General features: G+C 42.8%; 1 protein-coding gene across 1 annotated transcript in view; it reads right to left on the bottom strand.

The window, feature by feature from the left end:
* Window positions 1-26,792, bottom strand: part of LOC138793231 (protein argonaute-1) — a 50,062-nt gene extending 23,270 nt beyond the window's left edge. Inside the window, exons 1-10 of the mRNA XM_069971650.1 lie at window positions 26,690-26,792; window positions 9,774-9,957; window positions 8,987-9,107; window positions 8,702-8,883; window positions 6,554-6,690; window positions 6,331-6,465; window positions 4,736-4,823; window positions 4,504-4,651; window positions 3,478-3,597; window positions 2,778-2,900 (exon numbers count right to left, since the gene is read on the bottom strand). Of these exons, the coding sequence (XP_069827751.1) occupies window positions 2,778-2,900; window positions 3,478-3,597; window positions 4,504-4,651; window positions 4,736-4,823; window positions 6,331-6,465; window positions 6,554-6,690; window positions 8,702-8,883; window positions 8,987-9,107; window positions 9,774-9,957; window positions 26,690-26,714 (1,263 nt within the window). The 5' untranslated portion in view covers window positions 26,715-26,792. The remainder of the gene's footprint in view (window positions 1-2,777; window positions 2,901-3,477; window positions 3,598-4,503; window positions 4,652-4,735; window positions 4,824-6,330; window positions 6,466-6,553; window positions 6,691-8,701; window positions 8,884-8,986; window positions 9,108-9,773; window positions 9,958-26,689) is intronic.
* Window positions 26,793-27,540: the final 748 nt, after the last annotated feature.

Raw genomic sequence — 27,540 nt, 5'->3', positions numbered from 1 at the left:
AGCCTCAGGTATCTTTGAAAGTCCTTGTGGATCGGGACGTGTAGGTAGGCGTCCTTGAGATCTATCGAAGCCATGAAACAACCTGGAAAGAGCAAGTTTACTGTACTCTTTATGGTCTCCATTTTGAATCTCTGATACCGTAGATACTGATTTAAAGGTTTGAGATTTATGATGACCCTGTAGTTTTCGTCTGACTTTTTCACCAGAAACAAGGTTGAGTAGAACCCCTGATTTTTCTCCGATTCTGGTACCGGAACAAGCACATTCTTTTCCAGGAGAGACTTGACTTCTGTTTCTAAAGCTTCTTGACGACCTTTGGTTATGACAAACCGAGTGGGAGGTCGGGATACGAAATCTAAGCGAACGCCATCTTGAATAGACCGCAGTACCCAAGTGCTGCCGCAGATTTTCTGCCATTCTTGTGTGAAATGACGCAACCTGCCTCCCACCCGTGGCCTGGTGTCATTGTGTAGAGGATTTTTTGGAAGGATCGGACTTCTGTGAGAACATATATCCCTTGGATCTGTTGTAGCCTCTTCCTCGAGTAGACTTGTCTGTGTTCTTTCTCTGAAACTGTTCCTTTCCTTGTCCACGAAAGGACTGGAATCGTTTCGATTGGTAGGAGATAGGAAATCCCTTCTTCCTATCCGCGGCTTTAGCAAGTAAGTCATCCAGATATGATCCAAATATATATTCTCCCTCACAGGGGATGGTGCATAATTTTGCCTTAGCAACTGCATCACCCGACCAATTCTTTAGCCACAAGGCGCTACGAGCCGATTTGGATTGGGCTGCCGAGCGAGCAGAAAATCTGAGTGCATCGGTAGAAGCGTCAGCTAGAAAAGATGCAGATTTTTTAAGGAGAGGCAATGCTGTCGTAAATTTATCCTTGAAATCATCTGATTGGAGATCTTCTTCCAAATGGGAGAGCCAGACCATCATTGATCTTGCTACACAAGTACCTGCAATGCTAGGTTTGAAACCACCTGTTGCTGCCTCCCAGGTTTTTTTAAGGAAACCCTCTGCCTTCTTGTCCATGGGTTCCTTGAGTACTCCTATATCGTCAAAGGGTAACGAATCCTTGCGTGATATCTTGGAAATAGAAACATCAATTTTTGGAGCTCTATCCCAAGCTGGATTTTCTGACTCGTCAAAAGGGTATTTCCTCTTAACCGCCCGAGGTACGAATCCTTTTTTCCCCGGCCTGTTCCATTCCTTTTGTATAAGGGCTGACACATTTTTATGCACAGGGAAGACCTTCCTCTTTTTCTCTTCCAATGCACAGGGAAGACCTTCCTCTTTTTCTCTTCCAAACCACCAAACATTATGTCCTGTATGGACTTAGGCTCCTTAGGATCCTCAATGTTCATTGTGGAGCGCACTTCTTTAACCAGGGTACATACATCATCTAAAGAAAATAAAGATCTGATTCCAACATCTGTGTCAGATTCATCAGCCTCTTCTGCTTCCTCCTCATTAGCTGCCCCTTCCTCGTGGTCAGGAATGGAAATAGTGGAAACTCCATGAGATGGCCCCGGGGTACATACTGGAGTTGCAATAGTAGTGCTCCCAGAAGAACTCTGCATTCCCGTAATCATGTCCTTAACTGATGATAGAATAGACTCTAAGGAGGGCACCTAAGCAGCGACTAACTTATTAATACAGTCCTCACACGTTGGTTTTTCATAACTTGAACTAAGACGTCCTTTACAAACTCTACATTCTTTATGTTTATGGGGAGTCTTAGATTTTCTGGAAGATTCCTACACATGAAAACAAAAAAAACAAACTTTTAGGTTTAGGGCCTGCAGTATTCCATCATCTTACCACCCCTACCAGGGGAGAAGAGAGTCAGTACCCGGGAAGAGGCAGGAGCACCAGAAGAATCCTTCCTTGCCTCGCTGCTGGAACTCATGGCTGCATCAGCTGTGAGTCTGCCGGCCGACCTCACCACAGCGCATGCTAGCCTTATCCGGCGTCCTACGTCATATCCCGTGCGCCGCGGAACTCCCCGCCACATAACTATGCGACGTGACCGGAAGTCCCGCGCGCCGGACCGGAAGTGTAACCTAGCGTGGAACGCACACTCCGGACGGATCCTGCCTCGGCGGCAGCCTGCATAAACCCCCCCCCCCCCCCCTCCGCTGCCACTGGCAAACTCTGAGGGTTCCGGTCCGGCCCAACCGCTCTTGAATGCGGTATGTGTGGTGAAGTCGGGCTTAACGGTGCTACACCGGCACCTCCCAAAGTCTTCCTCCGGCCATTCCAACCGGAAAGCCGCAGCAGGTGAGAAAAACTCCGGCCCATCTAATCCCAGGGAGACCTACACCGAGCCTCCCAACTCCAGGCTTCCCGTAGGGACAGGAAACCACACTGAGGTTGAGAGGAGGGCCTAATCCTTTTATACTTCAGGTTTCCTGTCCCAGGGGGCGGGGTCCCTCTCTCCGTGGTGCTGTCATGTCGAGGGGGAAAACATTCCTGGACCCCTTTGTTTCGGGAGAGAAAAGCTGCAGCAAGAGCGCTCCGGCTGCAGCTTACCCCTCTCCCCATGCCATAGAGATCGCAGGAATGCTTGTCTGTTCCAAACATTCTTGTTTATGGCGAGGACGGGTGCAGCTTAGGATTTTTTCCCCGTTTATCACATTTAACATGTGTATAATTTCCAATACAGCGTCCATATATGTTCATCTGAAAAGCAGCGAACACTCAATGACAACTGCGATACAGGTGTCTGACATTAATGTAGTAAATCAGCATCAAGAAAATTGTTGTCTTACTCTTCCTCCATACTGCAATATGGGTGCTGGAAGAACTCTTCCTGTAACCTCCGTCATGTCATCTTTAACTTTGATTCCAAACTCCTGAATGTACGGATCCAAATTGTAACTTGCATTTTTCATCTAAAAAGCACAAGAAATTCCGATGAGCAGAATATACAGCAAAGTACAAACATAGTGAAATAGGACTGTTAGTAAATCCCAAAATTTTTTTAAAAACATTGTCCAATGAGTTTGTCACTTTTTTTTTTTTTTTTTTTGTGGCTTTAATTTGCAGTTAAGAATGGAGATTGGGATCTAGGGATCAATAAGGTTGTCCTACCCGAAGTAAAAATAAAAAATAAATTTGTTCACTAATTGTTCGTTGTAATTCCACATCGTTCCTTCTTTGGCTGGGATCAGATGGAAGAAACTGATTCTAGTAAGTAACGACCATCGTTCTGTGTAAGATGGGGAACAATGTCAGGTCAACGATAAAGAATCTGATCTGCGATCGTTTTTCATTAGTCAATTAAAAATCGCTTCGTGTAATAGGACCCTTAGTCTTCTTCAGGGGAAGTAGGAAAATATTTTGAAAACCCAGGCAGTTTTCTCCAGATGCTTGTTCAAACCCAGACTTAAAGCCCCCCCTCCCCCCCGACCATGATAAAAATTCATATTGCTATGAAATCTCTTCCAATATTCTGTTAATATCACCCACCAGCCTGCTGATCTCCTCCTGTCTGTCTGGGGCAGACCTGGCAGTTGCTTTGATCATAGTGGAGGTCTGGTTATCAGTCAGCTTCTTGATACATCTCTGGCCTGCTACAATGTTACAGACCTGTAATAAAACGTATATTTATTTATTTCATTCATTTAGAAAGAGAGACTGGTGTTATAACCAGAGAAAGCCCTAAAGGACAACTCCGGCCAAAACTTATTTTTTAACATGTTATTACTTAAAGTGACTCTGTACCCACAATCTGACACCCCCCCCAAACCACTTGTACCTTCGGATAGCTGCTTTTAATCCATGATCTGTCCTGTGGTCCATTCGGCAGGTGATGCAGTTATGGTCTTAAAAAACAACTTTTAAACTTACAGCCCCATGTCCTACAGCCGGGGCTCAGAATATCTGTGCCCAAACTTTGCACCACCCCTCCATTCCTTCTCCCCACCCTCTTCATTATTAGGAATGCCACTGGAACATTTTCTCCATGCTGAACATTTGCACAGGTGCCTTAACGATCCAGCCCATGTGCCGGGCTGACACAGCTGATGAATAGGAGGCAATCTGCCTGGAGCATTCCTAATGATGAAGAGGGCGGGGAGGAGGGACAGAGAGGTTGTGCCAGCCTAATGCATACACAATCAAGGCCACTCCTGTAGGGCACGGGGCTGCCAATTTAAAAGTTGTTTTTTAGAACAATAACGGCATCACCTGCCAAACAGACCCCAGGACAGATCTTGGATTAAAAGCAGCTATCCGAAGGTACAAGCGGTTTGGGGGGGGGTCAGATTGTGGGTACAGAGTCACCACCAAGCCCCCCCCCAGCACAGCCATTCCCCCCTCCCTCCCTGTGCTGCCCTGACCCCTGCGGTATTAGCGGTTGATGTGGCAGCAGTACCAGGGCCGAAACTGCTTACCCCCAGCCCCCCGCCGAAACATGTTCCTTGAATAGCTGTTATATACCATTGCCCCCCAGTCATACAATAGCCATAATTAAACAAGACTCTCAGCTCTCACCTCCAGAGGTAGATACGTGTGCTTCTGTTCTTGCCCCACCTGCAGGCAGGGAAGATGAGGGTATTTGAGCTGTAAATTGTATTTCTGTTTAAAGTATTGGGCTACTGTGCACTCAACAGTCTGACCGCTCTCTAGCTGCAGAGGGAACCTAAAACACAAGGTGAGATGAGAACACTTTGCAATGTCCATTTCTTAGTCGCAGGTGTGTACAAGCTCTTCCACATTTACTCACGTTTGGTGGCTGGCAGGTCTACGGGTCACATTACAGACTCTGTATTTTCTTTTCATCTGCCCGCAGTGTGTGACTTCCACTTTCAAACCTGACCATAGGCATAGAGGTGGTATTAAAAGTCCTTCTCTGTACTATAAATCCAATGCATATTCTGAAAGTGATCATTTTGCATAACATCAAACCTTTTTTTTTTTTGCTTGAAGTTACTTGAGGAAAAGGTAAAAAGTGATTAAAAAAATAAGATATGGCCAGTGGGAAAGACAAACATACTGTATCGTATGCTTCAAAATAAATTGATGATGCCACTTGCAGTAGGAACGTGTATAAATATTCCTGGAGTGAAGGGGTTTTTTTATGCGTCAATGTGAGCAGCCGCACACACATTAGTGTACTAGGTGTCGGGCATAATGACAGGCAGCCGCAATCACGTAGCTGCCTGCCAATAACCCCTTAAACACTTCGATCGAAAGCGATCGAAGTACCTGTCACTGACTGATCGGGACCCCCGCAGTTAGCCCTGATCACTTTCCGACAGGCAGAGGAGTAATACTTGCTTCCTTAGGCTGCGATACTACTGATTAATGCTATGCAATGGCATAGCACTGATCAGTATAAGCAATCTAATGATTACTTATGTATCGTAAGTAGAGATGAGGGAACCGGGTTCGGGTTCGAGTCCATCCGAACCCGAACGTTCGGCATTTGATTAGCTGGTGCTGCTGAACTTGGATAAAGCTCTAAGGTTGTCTGGAAAACATGGATACAGCCAATGACTATATCCATGTTTTCCACATAGCCTTAGGGCTTTATCCAAGTTCAGCAGCCACCGCTAATCAAATGCTGAAAGTTCGGGTTCAGATGGACTCGAGCATGCTCCAGGTTCGCTCATCTCTAATCGTAAGTTTCCTAGGAGGACTTACAAAAAGTGTGTAATAAAAAAGTTAAAAAAACAAAAAAAATTTATTAATTTATATCACCCCCTTTCCATTATACAAATAAAAATATGGAAAACAAACTAACATATTTCATATCGTAGCGTGTGTAATTGTCCAATCTCTAAAAATATAATATTGTTTCTGTATGATGAACATGTAAATGAAATGAAAAGAGGGGAAAAAAAACAGGTGGCTGATTTTTTAAATTATAGATCAAAAAACATATTATTCAAAAATGATCAAAAATTGTCTTTTACACCAATATGATACCAATAAAGACTATAGATCATGGGGCAAACAAAATTAGGCCACTAACAGCCCTGTTGGTGGAAAGATAAAAAGCGCTATGGCTCTTTGAAGTAAGGAGAAGAGCGCTGCTTCAGAGTCACCTGGACGTGCATCAATAACCTTTGGTCATGAATGGGTTAATTAAAGAAAATGTACAATCAGGTACATCATGTTTTAATTTTTTTTTTACATTAGCCAATCGATGCTGGCACCGGGATCCCAGCGCTGCGGTCCTTTTTTTTTTTTGCTTTTTTTGAAACGCTGCCGATTCCCGCACAGATGCCGATTGGCCAATGTAGAAAAAAAAAACAAAAAAACCCCATACATGATTAGTTAGCATAATGTTCATCCATATTAGGTACAATTCCTTACCTTTGATCTCCTTAGTGAATCGCACCCTTTGGGAGTCTGTAAGTGGCTTGGGTTGCTCATCAATGTTTCGAATATCCAAAACCTCACACATGAATTCTATAACCGGTTGCGCCTTATAGAAAGCAGTAGCAGACACTGAAAAAGAAGAAACAGAAGGAAAAGATATATGTTTTAGATGCCAAGATTAGATATAATACAATGCACACAGAGGATTCCCTCTCACCATCAATGTTGAGCATCATGTTCCACATTGCTGGGCGTACAGATTGATGGAACCCAAACCAGACTTCACGCCCCCCTCCCAGTGGGTGATAGTAACCTTCAGGTGGTGAGAAAAAGGAGCGGCCTACTGGAGTATACCTGCAAGGAAATAAAGTTATAGAAGTACAGTGGCTATAAAAGGTCTACACAGCCCTGTTAAAATGGCAGATTTTTGTCATTAAAAAAAAATAAAAATAAAAAAAAACAACATTGGTTAATAAACGGAACTTTTTCCACCTTTAATGCGACCTATAACCTGTACAATTCCTTGCAAAAGCAATAGAAATTTGTCAAACTTCAGGGTAACCTCTCGTGTACAATCCTTTTTTAAGTCAACCCATAGATTTTCATTTGGATCCAAGCCTGGCCTCTGGGTGAACCATTCCAAAACTTTGAAGTGATATAAAGCAAGTAGATGTGATATAAAGCAAGTTTGCAATTTACATTCATTATTTTTTTTTTTAGTTCTTATGCTTTATAACAAAGCTATACTTAACTGTATCCAGGTCCAATCACCTGTAGAGAGACCAAACACATGAAGTCCCGGCCAGTACAGAGTGTCTCGGCTCAATATGTCCATCAATCAAATGACTGCCTTCTGTCTGTGAGCGCAGATAACCGGGACTTTTTGGGTTTAGTGTTTTTCTTTTCAAACCAGCACAAGACTAAAAAAATACCTTCAGGAGACTGGACCTGGATACAGTAAGTATAGCTGTTATATAGCTGCCTTCAGGAGACTGGACCTGGATACAGTAAGTATAGCTGTTATATTGCTGCCTTCAGGAGACTGGACCTGGATACAGTAAGTAAAGCTGTTATACAGCATCCTTCAGGAGACTGGACCTGGATACAGTAAGTATAGCTGTTATATAGCAGCCTTCAGGAGACTGGATCTGGATACAGTAAGTATAACTTAGTTTTTAGTTCTCATGCTTTATAACAAAGTAAATTGCAAACAATTGCTTTATAAAACATCTACTATTCATTTAGATTTTGACGACACTTGTGGTTTTTCTAGCAAAGCCATTCTATTGTTGATGTGGTGGCAATCTTTGGCTCATTGAGATGCTGAAAAGATAAAATTCATTTTCAATTTTTTACCGTAGGCTTGAAAGTTTTGTGCTAAAACTGACTGATATTTCAACCTGGAAACAGGAGACTGTCAGCAGAAAAAAAGTCAGAATTATAACACCTACATGAGGTCGAGTTGAAAAGAACTGTTCATAATTTCCTCCACCTCGACTAAAGCCACAATTCCAGCTGCAGAAAAACAGACCCAAAGCATAATGCATCCTCCACCACGCTTCACCGAGAGTATGGTTTGATGTATATTTTGGCAAAACATAGCCGGGCTTAGATGCTTTTCTTTGTAAGAAAAGGCTTCCGTCCTGCCATCCTACCCTGCAGCCCAGACATATGAAGACTACAGGAGATTGCTGTCGCATGCAGTACACAACCAGTACTTCCTGCAGCTCCTTCAATGTTGCTGTAGGCCTCTTGACATCCTCCTAGACCAATTTTCTTTTTATTCTTTAATCAATTGTTTTGATGGACATCCAGTTCTTGGCAATGTCACAGTTGTGCCAATATTTTATCCACGTCTTCACTGTGTTCTACGATACAGTATCAGTACAGTAGCGTGAATATTTAAACAGTTTCGGACCCCCCGGCACCATCATGCATCATAATGCTGGGAGCTGCGAACTCTGTTCAGTAGCATATGGTCCCCCTTAATGTGAATCAAACTGAAGGTGGAAATAAATCTGAAATCATTTACATTGGTCTGATTTTATTACATTTTAACAGAGGTGTATAGACTATTTAAAGGGAATCTGTCACTTAGTTTATTCCACCTTAAAAAGGGCAACGTAAACAAGTGAAAGAAATTCTGAAGCGTTTTACTTACATCATTCTTTTCAGCCGTTCCCCTAATATGCAGGAGAATAGTATTCTTGACCCATCCCTCTCCCACCCTCCAGCTGCTGATTGACAGTTGACTGCCTATACACAGCATGGATACATAACTGCCAATCAGCAGCTGGTGGGCGGAGTTTTTTTTGCTTCTCATGAATATCCAGGACTACTGAGCTCATGCACATAAAGTCCTTACCTCATTGAGGCCAGGTGCCTCATGGCTACATCTAGTGCCTGCACCGATTCTAGAGGAAGCTGAATTCGCCCACTTCCTAGAGCTTCATGCAGCATCCGCCAGCTCACCACTGCCATCCATTTAATGGACACTTTAAATATCCTATCTTTTCCCTCACCAGGTATAGTCACCTCAAAATCCACCTGCAAATAAGAACAAATATATGAAAGCAATGTATGATGATGATAAAGCAACGTTTCCTGATACAACAAGTATAGCTCCCTTAGTACAATGTAAAGCTTTTACCCTTTCATGACCAATAGGCAATGCTGTTACTGTATAAATGTTCTTCTTCCCATCATAGACTGGTTTTCGGTCTCCAAATATCTGTGGCTTGAAATGTTGGACCATGTATTCAACAACTTCCCTGAAAGTATAAAGCATCGGGTCGGGGTCAGATGGTTATACAATGAGAATTCAGATATTAATAAAATGTGGGTAAGTAACTATTGTTGCAGCCGAAAACAAACCAAGTAAAGTAAAGCTTGAAGGTGCAGATTTTGACATAACACATATTAAAGGGGTACTCTGGTGAGAAAGTTATACAGATTTGTAAATTACTTCTATTTAAAACGTCTTCCAGTACTTATCAGCTGCTGTATGTCTTGCAGGAAGTTGTGTATTCTTTCCAGTCTGATACAGTGCTCTCTGCTGCCACCTCTGTCCATGTCAGGAACTGTCCAGAGCAGTAGCAAATTCCCATAGAAAACCTCTCCTGCTCTGGACAGTTCCTGACATGGACAGAGGTGGCAGCAGAGAGCGCTGTGTCATACTGGAAAGAATACACCACTTCCTGCAGGACATACAGCAGCTGATAAGCACTGAAAGACCGGAGACTTTTAAATAGAAGTAAATTACAAATCTGTATAACTTTCTGGAACCAGTTGATATAAAAACATTTTCACAGTTACCACAGCTTAGAATACATCATAGCCTGCAATTTATAGAAGTATTTTCCTATGCATAAGACAATCAGATCCACAATAATAATTACTATTATACATAGTTTTTATTATTAGAGTCTAGCATTCACCTGTTGACACGCCTGGGACATTTGTCTGGCTTAATGTCAACTTCATAGTGGTAGACATCAATCTTGGGAATGTCCACTTCAAAGTAGTTGGCAAGAAGCTTTATTGGTTTCCCAACTGTGCCGATCCCAGGACGGCGTGGAGCTTGGAACACTTGCTGTAATGGTGGAACAAACCCACTTGGGGCTATTGGGGAAACAAAAGAAAAAAAAAAAAACACATTGATAACATTTACACTGCTAGCACATTCTCATTATTACCTGTAGTGTATGAAGGAACAAAACACTCTGCATGAAGATTGGTCCACGAGTCGTTTGCAATAAAATCCACAAGTTCAGATAAAAGCATAAAATAATAATAATAATAATAATAATAATAATAATAAAAAAAAACACAATTAAACGCACCTTAGGGCTGGGTTCACACTACGTATATTTCAGTCAGTATTGTGGTCCTCATATAGCAACCAAAACCAGGAGTGGATTGAAAACACAGAAAGGCTCTGTTCACACAATGTTGAAATTGAGTGGATGGCTGCCATATAACAGTAAATAACGGCCATTATTTCAATACAACAGCCGTTGTTTTAAGATAACAGCAAATATTTGCCATTAAATGACGGCCATCCACTCAATTACAACATTGTGTGAACAGATCCTTTGTGTTTTTAATCCACTCCTGGTTTTGGTTGCAATATGAGGACCACAATACTGACTGAAATATACGTAGTGTGAACCAAGCCTTTGGCTGTATGTTCGGTGTAAGTAAGTGCCAATCTACTAGATCAGCACTCGCTAAGCAGCCCTTGCTTTATATAGAAAATAATAAACATTACTTACCTGTCCATATTCCCTAGTGTCCTTTCCTTTCCTTTTCCCACTCTCCTCAGTCACTGGTGAAGCTACTAAGCCCATCTCCGAAGTGACAGGCCGCTCAGCCAATTACTGGCCGAGGCAGCTTCGAAAGCAGCTCAAGTGAGCGGGGAAGATGGGAAAAAGAGAGCAGGACAGCAGAGGAAACTCAATAATGATTATTATTTTCTTTACGGTCATCAGCCATTGGTTGTGCATCACTATTACACATACCGATTTGCGGTAGGCGGACATTATTGTCAAAAATAAACGTTATTTACGTAACGGGGCGGGGCCTACTGTTGTGCTGTGGGCAGGGCTAAGTGCTGCAGCTCCTGTGAAGCCCCGCCCACTTAGCACAATCTGCAGTTGATTAAAGATCACTTTTTACTTGAACAAGCACCATGACGTATGATATAAAATAAGGTGTGAAAACTGCTAAATTTACCTATTACACCTGTGTAGAGAAGTCAGAATGCAAAAATGGGGGTGACAGTGTCACTTTAAATACTTTTGGTGTGCCCAGCATCATAATGCTTTATGATGCCAGGAGGTCTGCGATTCCACCATGCAGCCTCAGCATGTTCCGTGATTCAGGGAACATGTGCACGAGGCTTTGTCCTTATATTCAAACCCGCCTGATTCACACTCCATCAGCTTCATATTCACAACCCTGAGCCTAATTCATGCCCCATCTACCTCATATTCCACCCCCCTCAGCCCTCACACCATCTCAGGATTAGATTTACACATACTCATTCACCCCCCATAGTTATGCTCAGCCAATCGCGGCTGAGCAGCTGATGAAGCAGCAGAGAGGGGCCGGCATGAGGGATGGCTGGAGCGGTCCGGCCGGCCTCCTGAAGATGATGTTGTTGACCCAAGATGGCGGCCAGGGTCGACAGCAATTCAATTCAGTAAGTATACCCCACCACACTTCCGGGGGGGGGGGGGGGGGGGGCACGGGGAAGCGGGCCATTCACTTAAATAACACACATTACAAAGTTGTTTAACTTTGTAATGTGTGTTATTTAGTGAATAAAAGTTAAACGCCGGAATAACCCTTAAGGGTGCGTTCACACCTACCGCATCCGCAGCTTATTTTTCCGCGGACATCCGCAGGTCTGGTAGTGCAGATTTCAACCTGCGAGAAATCCGCGTATGTGTGCGTTTTGCGTTTTTTCCGCAGCAAATTTATCGCAACTGAAATGTCCGTTTAAAATGTCTCGGACGGACATTTCAGTTGTGATAAACTTGCTGGCGAAAAACCGCAAAACGCACACATACGCGGATTTCTCGCAGGTTGAAATCTGCACTACTAGACCTGCGGATTTCCACTGAAAAATAAGCTGCAGATGCGGTAGGTGTGAACGCACCCTAAGGGTACAAACCCACTTGACGTATTTGCTGCGTGAATCAGTCTTAAAAATAAGCAGGCAAAACGCAGGTTGGCTTTATACAATTGTTCTGCGTTAAAATACGCAATTGCGTATTTTTGAAGCGTGAAGCTACATGCGTTTTTCGCACAGGTTGTTAACAACTGATGCTTTGCTAACAACAAGCATCACGCTTCAAAAATACGCAATTGCGTATTTTAACACAGAACAATTGTATAAAGCCAACCTGCGTTTTGCCTGCTTATTTTTAAGACTGATTCACGCAGCAAATACTTCAAGTGGGTTTGTACCCTTAAAGTAAACCTGTCAGTTGCAATTCTGCTTACACTGTTAGATAGCTATTAGGGCCTGTTCACACTACGGAATCCACACGGATAACCTCCAGCTGATTCCGTGTGTTGCCCCCCCCCCCCCCATATGCTCCCGCTTGAACATCTGGCCGTCCTATAGGCTTCATTCTATGCTCAGGCAGATTACCCAAAGACTTGTCACATCAATTCTTTTTTTGGGCAGACAGTGGAATCTGCATGAATAGAAGGTAGGGTAGTTCTTATCTTAGGAGGGTGATTTATTTTCGGTACAACCTGCATGATGAACAGGTGTCTTTCCTTGTCTGAGGACAAAGGACGGGGACTTCCTGTGTTTGGTCTCTTTTTTTTTTTTAACAGAGAAAAGACCAAATATCAGCATGGAGGGAGCATGGAGCACAGTTTGACAGGAAGGGAGATAAATTAAATTTAAACAGCCGCGCGGCTGTGTCAATGCAGTACCACTAAAATTAAAACCGATCCTGAGCTCTCGGCATCATAATGAATGATGATGCTGGGAACTCCAAAGTCTATTCCCTTGCACATTATCCATAGCTAAGGACTGTGCAAAAAACATGTAAATACAGTCTAATATACATTCTCTGTCAATGTTTTTTTTTTTACTTACAGCTAATACAGACTCAAAGTAATAAGTATGAGTGGTAAATGCTTATTTACCGCTCTAAAAACACTGCAGGCCAAGGGCTGTACAGGCGGGAAATCTGACCCTAGAATCTATGTTTTGTCTTGCATGTTAGTCTACATAAAAAAGAAAAAAAAATAATGAAAGGAGACGAGAGGGAAGCTCCGACTCTCAAAAGAAAGTGTGCAAGGGCTTTTGAGGTGGGAGGAGGAGGGGAATGTTGCCAGGAGAAAGATGATCAGCTAAAGCAAAGGGGGGGGGGGTCACATTCTCCCCCCCCCCCCTTTTTCCTCATCTTGAAACTGCAAGGCCTCACAGGCTGCTTATTGTCATGCAAATAAGCTTGATGGGACACTGTTTTGGCGGGAGACAATAAAGATGTTGAATTAAACAGAGCATTAACCCCACGGCTCCCATGCTGGCCCATAGTAAACATGTGAAAACATAAGGGGTCTTTGTGATCAGATGTTTGGAGGTTTGGGTTCTATCATAGCTAGAAGGCGAGTAAACAAAGGAGCCAGGGTCAGCGCTCATCAATATTCTCTCAGCAATTTACGATAATACAGGTACAAGGAGAAAAATAGTGCAAGCGCCTTTAATAACGTAACTTTCAATGGGACTAGGGGAGACAGCAAAAAAAATAAACTAAAAAGCAACATAAGGCAGAAATCAGGTGACAGTAATACAATGTACGACTGATTTTTACAGAACATGATAACTTTTGTGGTCCAAAACTATTGGTGGAGACGAGAGCTAAAAAAAAGATACAAAGCAGGTTTATTTCCACAACCCTGTCTGCTGGAGAGGCCGTCCATCTGTCAGCCGGGGGGGGGGGGGGGGAACAGACACAGAAAGGAGAAGAGGAGTCACTGGGGTGGACTGAGTGGGAGCCAAGCAAATAAATCACAACACAACTACAATGGCCACTGCCTTTACATTGCTGCAGGGTCAGAGGCAGAACCGGGCGATATTACCTATCATGTACTCAGACCTGAGGAATAATACATCGCAACTCCAATTCCATACGCACCAGAAATATATGCTTCATCAATTACCAGGAAAGAGAGATAGATAGATAGATAGGAGATAGATAGATAGGAGATAGATAGATAGGAGATAGATAGATAGGAGATAGATAGATAGGAGATAGATAGATAGGAGATAGATAGATAGGAGATAGATAGATAGGAGATAGATAGATAGGAGATAGATAGATAGGAGATAGATAGATAGGAGATAGATAGATAGGAGATAGATAGATAGATAGAGAGATAGAGAGATAGGAGATAGATAGGAGATAGATAGATAGGAGATAGATAGATAGGATAGACAGATAGGAGATAGATAGATAGATAGATAGATAGATACAAAAAATATAACATATAGATCTCAAACAAACCACTTTTACAGGGACCATAACAGATCTGCTATACATATATTTCTTACATGTCCTGGCAGATCCAATTGACTTATAATAGGTTCATCAATTTCTACTTTTTATTGGAAGAAGCAGCACAGCATGTCATGTAAGGGTATGTTCACACTGAGTAAAACAGGCAGAATCTCGCCTGTCTCAGTGTGTCGTAGCCCGTGTATGGGAGAGCACGCGCCCCTTCGCTCAAAGAAGTGAGCGGAGAGGGGAGGAAGCGGACGCGCGCGCCCTCCCAATTACTCACTACAGGACACGGAGCCCGACAGGATTCCACGGTGGAATTCCGCCATATGTGCTCAGTGTGAACATACCCTTATAGTATAACATTACCAATTAGACAAACCGATGTAATGGTCCATAATACAGCACATATGGCGATCCATAGGGTCCTACTCTATCTTATGCGATTTCATAGCACGTTGTACTGACTGTAGCCTCCTGGATTCATACAGAATGGAACAGATGTCAATTATTATATATGTACTTTCCTATTAGTGTTCAGCAGGTGCTCAGGTAAAGGCGGTCACACACCTTCAATAATTGACAGATGATTTTTTGAATCAGATAACTTTTTATTAACCATCTCATAGCATTACGGATAAAAATACATATAATCGACGGACGATTGGTTAGCCATCAGCTATACCCATCACATTTTTTCACCTAAATTTATGTATATTTGGTCTCTTGAAGGGATATTTAAACAAAAAAAACATTCAAATATTTAGAATGGAAAGATGTAATAGGTTACTCTGCCAAACAGGGGAACCTGGCTACATGCTGGAGTCTCCCATTGATTTCAATGGCACTTGTTACTCAAATCGAGCACTCAAGCATTTTAAAGGGCATTCCCACGCAAATTTGCGGACACATAGGGAAGGAATGTCATGGATTCGTTCCCCGCATGATGTGTCAGGATCATGCCAGCAGCAGGGAAACTGTAGTGCCGCGCCAATTCAAAGAGTTTCCCCGCTGCCGGGGACACATCATGCCACGCGGAGAAAAAAATCCATTACATTCCCTTCCAGTTCGTAAAGTCTGCAAATTTGCAGACGTTTGAATGCCCCCTAAGTGCTTGCTTAAAGCGACTCTGTACCCCCAATCTGACCCCCCCCCCCCCCCCCAAACCACTTGTACCTTCGGATAGCTGCTTTTAATCCAAGATCTGTCCTGCGGTCCGTTCGGCAGGTGATGCAGTTATTGTCCTGAAAAACAAATTTAAACTTGCAGCCCTGTGTCAAACTGACGTGGCCTAGAGTGTCTGTGCATTAGGCTGGCACCACCTCTCTGACCCTCCTCCTCATCATTAGGAATGCTCCAGGCAGATTTTCTACTATTCATCACCTGTGTGAGCATGGCATATGGGCTGGATTTTTAAGGCATCTGTGCAATGTTTACACAAGTGAGGAATAGGAGAATACCTGCCTGGAGCATTCCTAATGATGAAGAGAGTGGGGAGGAGGGACAGAGAGGTTGTGCCAGCCTAATACATAGACAATCTAGACCACGCCAATTTGACACAGGGCTGCAAGTTTAAAAGTTGTTTTTTAGGAGAATAACTGCATCACTTGCCGAACGGACCCCAGGACAGATCATATATTAAAAGCAGCTATCCGAAGGTACAAGTGGTTTTGGGGGAAAGATTTGGGTACAGAGTCGCTTTAACATTATTTTATATACCTTTCTTTCATATGCAAGTTAGAGACGCACACCATTTACCCCATTAGCCCCATCACAGCATTATGACACAGACATTTCTAGTCATGCCACCAAAAAACATCATGTAGCTCCAGCCTTCGATAGGCCCTACGGAGTGATGTTTTGTATATTCAGGTAAGTTATAATTAAGAAATAGGAGGACAACTAAAACTACAGGATTAACGGGGAGCAATAACGTGCAGTCTAATCAATGACCGATCAATCATGACTGCAGGTTTGAATATTAGCACATTTTGTGACAACTAGAAATGAGCGCAACGTGAGCCTGATCGTTTTACATTTTATTACCAATGGCTGAAGTTGGATACAGGTGGTATCCATGTTTTCTTGCACTCCCTGCATCCAACTTCTTCAGGCACCGGTAATCAAATGCCGAATGATCTGACTCAGGTCGTACTAATCTCTAGTTATAACTTATTAGTCATTCTTACTAGGGATGAGAGACAGCAATAGCGGAGTGCTTCGCTAGTCTCAGCTGTCAGCTTGTCGGCTCAGTGCCGGTCCGCTCCAAGTACATGGGAAAGCTGGATCGAGTGTGCTGGAGCTGTTCATTTCCCACTCTGACGTATTAGACACCATACATTTCATATGACTAATATAAGAGATTTGTGTTTTAGGATATCCTGATGTTTTGCTGATTGATGAAGTGGTAGGGTGATGATAGGATATCTGCTGTATAAGCTGGTGGCTTTTAAATATCACTTCATTTAGTGAAGAATTTATCAATAAAGTAGACTCTTCCAGAAAGAAAAAGTATATACCTTAAAGGGGTTATCCATAACATGGACATAATAATCATGTTATACTTACCTCTCCACGCTCCCGCGGTGTCCTGTTGTGGCGTCTCCAGTGTCCCTGGAGCCGCCACCACCACAAACAAGTCATAGGAGTGACAGCTGGCTCAGCCAATCACTGTTCTGCCTCAGCCACTGATTGGATGAGTGGGCTGTCCATGAGAAGCACTCATCTCAGAAGATACAAAGAGAGCACAGAGAGGTAAGTATAACATGATTCTTATATACTCCAGCAGGGCAGTATTTCATATAAAAAAAAAAAAAAAAAAAAAATTCCTAACTTCGCATAACCCTTTTAAAAGGATATTCCTAACCTGAACAAAAACAGCATTTTATATAAGAACACCCCTTTAAGAGAGGATATTTGAGTCCCATGGGTAGACTGACACAGTTTGCTAGGAATATGATAGTCTTTAAGTATGACTTACTTTATAGATTATGCTTAAAGGGAATTGTCATCTGCAATTCAACTGCTGACACTGTATGGACACGATGCTTTTCATATATTGGTCTGCACTTCCATACTGTGTAAAAATGCTTTTATTCTCCAGTATAAAGTGCCAAAGAGGCTTTCCAAAACCCATGAAATGCTAAGGGCTGTAACACTTCCTTGATCCCTGAAAGCTGAGCCTTGTCGAACAAGCATATCTTAATTCTTCTGATCTGTACGATTACTATACCCAATCTGTAATTTTTTATGAATTGTTAGTTTTTAAAAAAATTTAAAAAATGTTGACCGCTAGAACTTTTTGTTAAAGGGGTACACCAGAAGAAAAAAATTTATTAAATCAACAGGTGTCAGAAAATTATACAGATTCTACAGCCTGCCAGTACTTATCTGCTGTATATCCTGCAAGAAGTGGTGTATTCCTTCCAGTCTGACACAGTGCTCTCTGATACCACCTCTGTCCATAGCAGTAGCAATCCCCGTAGAAAACCTCTTCTGCTTTGGACAGTTCCTGACACAGACAGAGGTGGCAGCAAAAAGTACCATGCCAGACTGGTTTTAATACATAACTTCCTGCAAGGCATACAGCAGCTGATAAGTACAGCAGATGGAAAACTTGATATTTTTAAATAGAAGTAAATTACAAATCTATATAAAATTCTCTGTCATGAGTTAATCTGTAATAAGTACTGACGTGTCATCAGACATAGCAGAACAATGGAATTGAACAGCATCCATTAGTGTGAAAGTAGTCCCAGGCTTTTATTGCATAACCAAGTATACAGCAGCAAAAGTTTTGACCTACCCGGTCTATATCACGCATACATGTGACTACAAACAACAAGGGTATATGTGTGAATCAATAAACCAAGCTTTGGCAGTAGCATTTGGGCTATGTATGCACAACGAAGACAGGGGCGACTATTAGGTACAGCAACAGGGGTCAGCATCAACGAACCAATACATCAATACTGGTGCACAGGAAGATGATCGGGGCAGGAAGGGGTTAATGTGTGTGTTATACATACTTTTACTGTGCCGGCTTTGCTGTTCTCTCCCGGATCTGAACTTCTCCCACACAAAGAGGAGAAGACCAGGTCCAGGAGAACTGTCAGAAGCTGGCCTTCCTGCTCTGATACAACGCTGACACACAGCACCACTGATACAGAGCAAGGTCCCCCCATGTACTCTATATTCTTATTAGAATATACAACACACATACAATGCACTGGGAATAGCTGCCTGTCACTCTATGTTACACAGCCTGCTTTGTATCAAGACAGCTGCAGTGGGGCAGTGCAGGATCGGAGTGGGGGGCAAGGAACTGGGACCCCTTAATGCTGCCACTCAAAAAATTATACATTTATTTTTACAAGTTATATCACAAGGAAATATTTTCCATTTTACGGTTTATGTTTTTAAATAATTCGGAACTGTTGCAGTTTCCATTCTGACCACTAAGCCTAAAACTAAGCTGAGGCTTCCTATTCTCTCTGTGATGATACAGAGTAGACTGCTTGAAAGTGATCTGAACAGTATTAACAAAAGGTGGATGCTGACACTAGTATATAGATGGTTTACTGTGCCCATGTCTATAGGTCTTGCCGTAAAGCATCTTTATAAACCAATGTTAAACATATCACCACTAGGTGTCTCCCTTATGTACAGCTACTGCGTGTCCACATTCTGTAGCAGAGAATCCTGGGGGTCTCACATTGTATGGTCAGCTCTCCTGTCACACAGCACCAAAACCCAGTTCTCTCCCAGTTTCCCAGGACTGGATGCAGCTTTTCATGAGAGTTCGGCACACAGGAGTGTGTCTGAAGAGGAGGGCGGCACATCCAGGAACAAGAGACGCCCCCTGCAGCCGACATCATGGCACATAATGGCGGCGCTGGAGCACAGCCTAACCATGAAAGAAGTTTTCTTACAATAAGTACAAGCCAAGAGCTGCAAGGTAAGCTTTGGCCGGAGTACCCCTTTAAAAAAAAAAAAATTGCGTTGTTGTTTGCGTTGATTAGAAAATATCTAATCAATTTAATAATCAAATCAAATGTAAAACGAATGTATATCATTGTTAAAGGAACCGATAGGGATGCATCAATCATGAGCCTCTCCTCAGGCTGTGATTTTTTTTTTGTTTTACAGCAACTGGCAGAGTAGTCACCGGCAATCTGGTTTCTTCCGCTTTTTGAATTTAAAAAAATATTAATGACAACTCACAGCCTAGTCCATCGCTGCTTTTCTTTCTATTGCAATTACACGATACCAAATGTCGGTACATTAAGTGCTACCTATTGTGTGAAGCATGCCTGCCACTGGGAGCAGCTGTCAGAGTAGCTGCCGGCATCTCCTTGTGACAACAGCTTTTACACTCACAACTTTCCATCAAACTGTGTTACCACAACCAGTATTAGGACACTGGTGTATATATAGCTGCAAAACAAGCACAATAGCAGACAATGAACCCGTTCCAATCTATTGTGCTATTAGAATACCAAGAAATAGATGACCTCTTCTGACTTCTGTGCACTGGCATCTTTAGGGTCAATAAGCTAGAGACAACATAAATCCATGACAAAAGGAAGAAAAACACTGTGCAATACTTACAAGTTAAACCTTTAGAGTTAAAGGGCATTCTGGGGGATATTTTTAAGTATTTGGGCTCATGCTGTTGGAAAATAGGAAAACCTACATTCCCCTTTCCCTACTGCCACCATTCTTTTTTTTTTTTATATATATACTTGTTAATTTTTTTCATTTTTCAATATAGTCAAACAATCAAAAATATAGAAATGTAGGAACCAACATAATGTAAACAGTTCCAGGCCAAATAACACACAAGGAACACAGCATGTTTGTACAATAAAACAGGGAAAGGTCAATTCAAAAACACATGTGAGTATATCAATCCAGCTAATAGAAAGGACAAAAGTCCATAGGTGTTCATAAAACCAACGCAGAAGACAATAGGGGACAAGACAAAAACCTAGACCACACAAGGGAAACAAAAGGGGGGGGGGGGGGGCAAAGGGAATGCATACATGAAATAGAAACCTATAAATGAGAGGTCGAGCCCTTCATAGTACCTGTCCCAGATGTCCCATATTTTCCTGAAGTGCTCTATTCTATCCTCCTGTGAGGCTGTGAGGAATTCCATCCTCCGAACCTCTTGAATCCTATTAATAAGCTCCACAGCCGAGGGAATCAACTCCTGCTTCCAATATTTAGCTAACAATGACTTAGCTGCCGTCAGTATATAGAGAAGCAGTCTGGCTAAGTGTTTCGAAGCGTCTTGGGAGGAAGATTCAGGAGGTATGTCAGGGGGTCTAAAGGGATCAATTTCCCTATGATGGTCGCCACTAATCCCTGAACCCCATTCCAATACGGTCGAAGTTTTTCACAGTCCCAGAAAATGTGCAGGAGGGTGCCAGACGCGCGAGAGCAGCACCAGCATTCAGATGGTGCATCCGGGTAGAGGCGGTGCAACAATTCAGGTGTATGGTACCAATGGAATAGTATTTTATATTGGTTCTCCCGAAACGCTATACAAGAAGAAGACTTAGCCGCCTGGGACCAAATGACCTGCCAGAGTTGATGCGGCAAAGATCTGCCCAGATACACCTCCCATTTCTCCATATAGGGATGGTTAGTAGTCGAGCCCTCTTGCGGTGAATTAAGAAAAGCATAGATAGTGGAAATCAAACCCCTAGTGGAAGGATTACTTTTACATAATCTTTCAAAGGATGTGGGCTTGGGGAACGGTGCATAGCCCGTCAGTACTGCTGCCACAAAAAACATGGCCTCGTGATAGGAAGCCGACCGCAACAGGAGGTCAGGCCTCTCCCTCAAAACGGAGAAAGGCAGAACCGTCCTAGAAAAGGGGTCCACCACATCAGCGAAGTGGAATAAGTTAGCTGCCTGCCACGGGGCCAGAGTCTCAAACGTACAGCTGTCGGCTATCAAGCTAGTGTAGACAATGGGCGTTAAAGGAGAGGGGGAAGAACGCAAAGGGAAAGAAGACAACGCCTGTTGCCATATCTGCCACCATTCTTAAAGAGTGTAAACTCTTAAAGGGATTTAATAAGCTTTTTAACTTGTCTCCTGAACCTCTAAAAAGATGACATGGGGGGGGGGGGGGGTCGACCTAGGGGATCTCTACATGGGTGCACTGACTCCTTTGTTTTGAAAGACGTGACCCCCGTCCCACTCCATTCTCTATAGAGCCCCCAGAGATATCAGAGCGCGGCACTTGGCTATCTCCAGCAGATCCATGGGGAATGAATAGAGGGCCAGGTCACAGCTCTAGAGAGTGAAAACAACACTGTGGGGGTACAGGGCCGGCCTCCATTACATAGAGCACTGGGGACCCACCTCGACCGCTGAAGGGCTGAGCAGGCCTAACATGTCACGTCCCCACTCAGACCTAGAAGCGGCTGGGGAACAAGACCCGGAGCGGAGGAGAGTGGACCGCAGTGCTGGAGCCGAGGAGGTAAGTGCGTGTTATTTTGTTTTGGGGAGGAAAAAAAAAAAAATCTGTGCCCAGACTTCTACTGTATCATAGTCGGCTGGACCTACCAGTGCTTTTAGCCACTTTTTAAAAGTTTACCAGTCACTATGTTTTATGCTTTTCCCCCAACTGGCACGCAGATTGGGCTACCATGAATAACTCCAAGATGGGGCATGTTCTGTGCAGAACTCATCCGGTATAGGACGTGTCCCAGACAACCCCTTCCTAAGCTGCCACTGTGCGCTAAACAGGGAAAACCTACATAGCGACAAGTCTGGTAGACTAAAAAGGGGCATATTTATCAGCGCTTTTTTTTTCGCGCAGCTCTAATATTAAATTCTCCCGGTTTCACACTTTATAGAGAGCAGAGGCTGCTGCGCTGGAGCAGAAAAAATATATTGTACATTTTTAGCTTGTTTCTGGCGATTTCAGACGAAAATGTTAAATTTTGCGCACAATGCCATTTCCCCTCCCTGTCCATAAGGAGCACAAGGTCCTTGTCCAATAATATGTGAATCATTTCAAGTTTGCACTGGGCGAAGAGCTTGACAAATGTGCCCCCTTTTGTAAATAAGCAAGGCTAATACATAGCTTAATGCGGCCCGTGCTTTTATAAAGTTTAGAGTTTTGTCAAAGTTCACATTAGGAATTTTGTAGGGGAAACGTTGGCACATGGCACTTTAATGCCTGCACTTTGCTAAAGTGATAATTATACTATGCTCATAGAGCAACTATGAGCATGAGTATAGTTACAATGGCGACAGTCTACTGCAATGTTACAAAAAAGGCAGTGGAGTAAATGTGGCGGAGAGTTCCACCGCGGAATCCCATCTGCCTCAGTGTGCCATGGTCTATGAGAGGGCTCCCGCCACTCTCCGCGCAAGGAACTTTCTGTCGCGGAATTTCGCCACATTTACTCAGTGTGCACATACTCCTCTTAAAGTTGTCCAACCTGCTGCAAATGAGGCCCAAGAAAAAATCATAAACGTACCTATATTATTATAAGATGCCAAGTTCACTGCATGTCTGTTCCCCGAACTTCCACTTAGTACAGGGGTCGGGAACCTCCAGCTTTCCAGCTGTTGCAAAACTACCATTTCCATCATGCCTGGACAGCCAAAGCTTTAGCTTGTGCCTTATTGCATGGCCTGCCCTAATGCCACAATTGGCCCACCTCCTTTCCTTAACAGATTTGGCCCAAAGTTCTGCCAAGTTAGTCATGCTTCTTGGATCAATTCTGGTGCCTTGCTTTTTGATATTACCATACTAGACTCCTTTCCACGTTCAGCAAGATCTATGTAGTCTAACTAGGGCACAAATGGAAGGCCAACGCAAAGATCAAACGGTGCCCCTTTATTGTTGCCAAGCTTATCCACACAGGACATAAGGGTCCCCACTTCAAGGTTTGCTAACAATTTAGATGCTCTGCTGTGGGCAGGTTTGCAGAGGTTGTCGCGCCATAGACCCAGAAGGGTTTCCAAGTGTCTCATGGTAACCGAAAAGGCTCGTTCAGGGTATGTACACCCTTAGTACAAAACTTATGCTACGTTTACACGGAGCGATAATTTGCCCAAGCGATCGTTTAACGATTTTGAAGCAACAATTTGGAATTTTATAATGAAAGTGAAAAATCGTTATTGCGATCGTTTTAAGATTGCTTAACTCGTACATAGGGAGAATCGGTGAAAGACAAAGCGAATTTTTAGCGAACGACCAGCGATGATTTGAGAACATGTTGAAAGATAAAAATGATTGATCGTGCGCTGTGTTTAAACGAGCCAATAAGCGCTCAAAGGCCATCGTTATTGCGAAAACTCGAACAATAATTGTTCCGTGTAGACGCAGTATAACACAAATTTTAATCCAAAACCAATAATTCAACTTAGCACAATCAATGATCTTCTACCAACAGCCGTGTGTAGTGAGAGTAATTATATATGGAAGGAGACGTTCCACTGTTGTCTCCATATATAATGGTGAATTAAGCTGCTACTATATATGACTTGGCTAAACGTACCAGGTTTTCTAGGTTTTTCACAGTGTGCACCTACCAAATTCTGCTTCTCCTACTCAGTAATAGAGGCATTTGGCCCAAACCCAACATCTCTGGAGAGGTCTGTGTCAACACCGTTCGCTTGGTAGAAGGCTAGCTATGCCAGGCTCCAATTACCTAGTTAACCCGTAAAGTTTTTGTTAAATACATAAATTTTTTTTATCCCTGAACGTACAGTCTGCAAAACATTAGTGGGGCTCTGAAAAGTTAAGGCCTTATTATACGGGACGATTACCGTGCGAAAAATTGTTATATAGTTCGAATTTAAAAGAAAATCGTTCTGTGTAATTGCAGGAAATAATCAAGAAATCGTTCGTATGTTGTTGATCGTTGATTTAGATCTGAACCTAAAATTATTGTTAATCGTTCACTGTAATTCCACATTCGTTCGCTCAAGTTCCACATTTGTTCACTAATCGCTCAGTGTAATTGCACATTGTTCATTGTTTTGCTGGGATTAGAAGGAATAAACGATCATAGTAATGATCGCAATAACGATCATAACCAACGACCATCGCTCTGTGTAATATGGTGAACAATTTCAGGGTAACAATAAACAATCTTGTTTGCGATTGTTTATCGTTAGTGGTTAATCGTTAAAAATCGCTCCGTGTAGTAGGACCCTTAAGCAAAAGATTGTGTAGACGTCTGCAGGTTTGTCTTTAAAAAGCAGTCTCTGTTTAGTGGGACCAGTGGCTTTCAGCACAACCTTTTATCTGAGACAGGATGGATACAGTATATGAGGTTACGTTAGAAGTCAGTGCTTGGGAAGTGGGCATTTCTCTCATTTTTCCCCATAGATCTTTATTTAAAATGTTGCTTAGTTTCTCTTCTACAGCCACGGCTTGTTGTGTGAAATCTATTTTTTCTCTACATTCGTACAAAGCAAAAAGGATGAGAGACAGCAGAAGGTGGGTTATACACCAGCTCTAAAAGTAGAAAGGGTGGAGAATCCTTGGAGGACAGCTCACGCTGGAGAATCACACAGATTTATCTTTCTTTCTAAGAGTAGCAGCTAAATGGTAGGAAATAATCAACCAAACCCGCCAAAAAGGGAAGAAAAAAAATCATTGCAAAGGTGTCTCAAATAAACCCATCCAATGTGAATTAACACTTAGATTGGACTTAAAGGATTACAAGGGGGAGGGGAGGTATTGATCAACATTGCACCTGGTTAAAGCTTTGGCGGTCCAGGTATGATGGGAGTTGTAGTATTGCAACAGCTGGAGGGCCGAAGGTTCCCTACCCCTGCTCTAGGGATAAATTTAATTTAAGATACTTCTTAAGTTACGGTTTTTATACACACATGACAATACTGAGCATCTGAGGAGGCAAAAAAAAAGGGAAAAGTTCACATGCCCTAAACAGCCAGAACTGTGGTGTATATAAATCACTATTCTGACACAGACGTTTACAAGACCCATCAGCCCAATGCTCAGGATTAATGGGAAATTATCATCATCATGGAAAAGAGCTAAAACACAGTAGATAGAGAGCGCTAGATAGATAAGATAGGGCCCATTTACACAGAAAGATTATCTGACAGATTATCTGCCAAAGTTTTGAAGCCAAAGCCAGGAATGGATTTGAAAAGAGAAACCTCAGGCTTTCCTTTATGACCCGATCTCAGTTTATAGTGTTTCTGGCTTTGGCTTCAAATCTTTGGCAGATAATCTGTGTAAATGGACCCTCAGATAGATAGATAGATGATAAATAGGAGAGCGATAGATAGATAGGAGAGCGATAGATAGATAGGAGATAGATAGGAGATAGATAGGAGATAGATAGGAGATAGATAGGAGATAGATAGGAGATAGATAGGAGATAGATAGGAGATAGATAGGAGATAGATAGGAGATAGATAGGAGATAGATAGGAGATAGATAGGAGAGATAGATAGATAGATAGGAGATAGATAGATAGGAGATAGATAGATAGGAGATAGATAGATAGGAGATAGATAGATAGGAGATAGATAGATAGGAGATAGATAGATAGGAGATAGATAGATAGGAGATAGATAGATAGGAGATAGATAGATAGGAGATAGATAGATAGGAGATAGATAGATAGGAGATAGATAGATAGGAGATAGATAGATAGGAGATAGATAGATAGGAGATAGATAGAGATAGATAGATAGATAGGAGATAGATAGATAGGAGATAGATAGATAGATAGTAGATAGATAGAAGATAGAGATAGATAGATAGATAGATAGACCCTTTGTTGCCCATAGCAACCAATCACAGCACAGCTTTCCTTTCTCATATCGCCCTGGTAAAATGAAAGCTGTGCTTGGTTGCTATGGGAAACCCCTGTCATTTTTCGTCAGACTGATCGATCTCCCCCCTTGTTAGTGACCCTCCCCCCCATCACCACACACAGAGGAGACAGCCAGCCCCTGTAGTAAGTGACTACTAGGACTCCAAGCACCTGCCCCGCCGGATTGCCGCCTCCGCAGCACCGCACAATGTGAACAGGCTGAGGCGATGTCCCGCTGCCATGGCTGACACAAAGTTGTGAGCAGAAGTGGAGGCTGAAAGTTGCCACCTGTGCCCTGAACCTGCCCTCCCGGGGAGCCCTCACATCCCCCTCTAATGCCATTGTTTACCCCCACCCCCACCCCTTGGCATCACACTCCTCATTTGCATTTCTTTAGGGGCTTCTCTCTCCGTGCACATTAGTTGCAGGGACTCTTCTCCCTCCTCCTCCCTTCCCGCGCTGCTGGGGCTGTGACAGGGCGGCCGGGGCACCGCTCACCTGGTGGAGAAGGTCCAGCTTCCATCCCATCCACCCAGCTTGCTCCCAGCCCTTCTGGACAAGGTTGCCTGGTCCCCGGCTGCTCCTCTGCAGCTGCTGCCTCTGTTCCCTAAGCCTCCAGCATGCCCACGCAGGCGCAGCTGAGCCCCCGCGGCGCGACCAATCACAGCGCACGGACTGGACTGTTTTTTTCCACACACAACTTTATTGACAGCCACCTGTCCTGTACAAGGATTCTATTTATATGTTTAGTGGTTGTGATTCCGCGCGGGGTCTCCAGTGGAAATCATCAGGAGAAGATTTATAATAATAATAATAATTCCAATATTGGGGATGAATTAGTGATTGATACCAGGAATTGGAGCTCTTTTAATTTGTCTGTGGTTTTTCCACAATGAACAATGACCGATCGATTACATTAACCCCTTAAGGATCGGGCAAATTTTCATTTTTGCTCTTTTTCGTTTTTTGTTTTTGCATTTTTCGTCTTTTTCCACCATTTTTCCACTGTAGACCCACACGAACCCTTATTTTTCGCGCCACTAATTGTACTTTACAATGACAGGCTGAATTTTTCCATTAAGTATGCTGCGAAACTAGAAAAAAATTAAATGTGTGGCAATATTGAAAATAAAACGCAATTTTTTTTTTATTTGGGGGGGAGGGGGGGTAAAATTGACTTGTTATCCATGATCCTCAAGTCAGTACGAGTACAACGATATGAAACTTGTGTAACTTTTATTTTATTTAGTTTCTTTTAAAAAAATCTAATCTTTTTAAAAAAAATAAATGTTCCTTAAAATTGCTTTATTACCATGCCTATAATGCTTTTTATTCTTTAGTCTATAGGG

The sequence above is a fragment of the Dendropsophus ebraccatus genome, chromosome 5 (genome assembly GCF_027789765.1).
Source record: "Dendropsophus ebraccatus isolate aDenEbr1 chromosome 5, aDenEbr1.pat, whole genome shotgun sequence".
NCBI lineage: Eukaryota > Metazoa > Chordata > Amphibia > Anura > Hylidae > Dendropsophus > Dendropsophus ebraccatus.
Note: the sequence above shows the minus strand (reverse complement) of the source record. Positions and strands in the feature narration are given on the sequence as shown.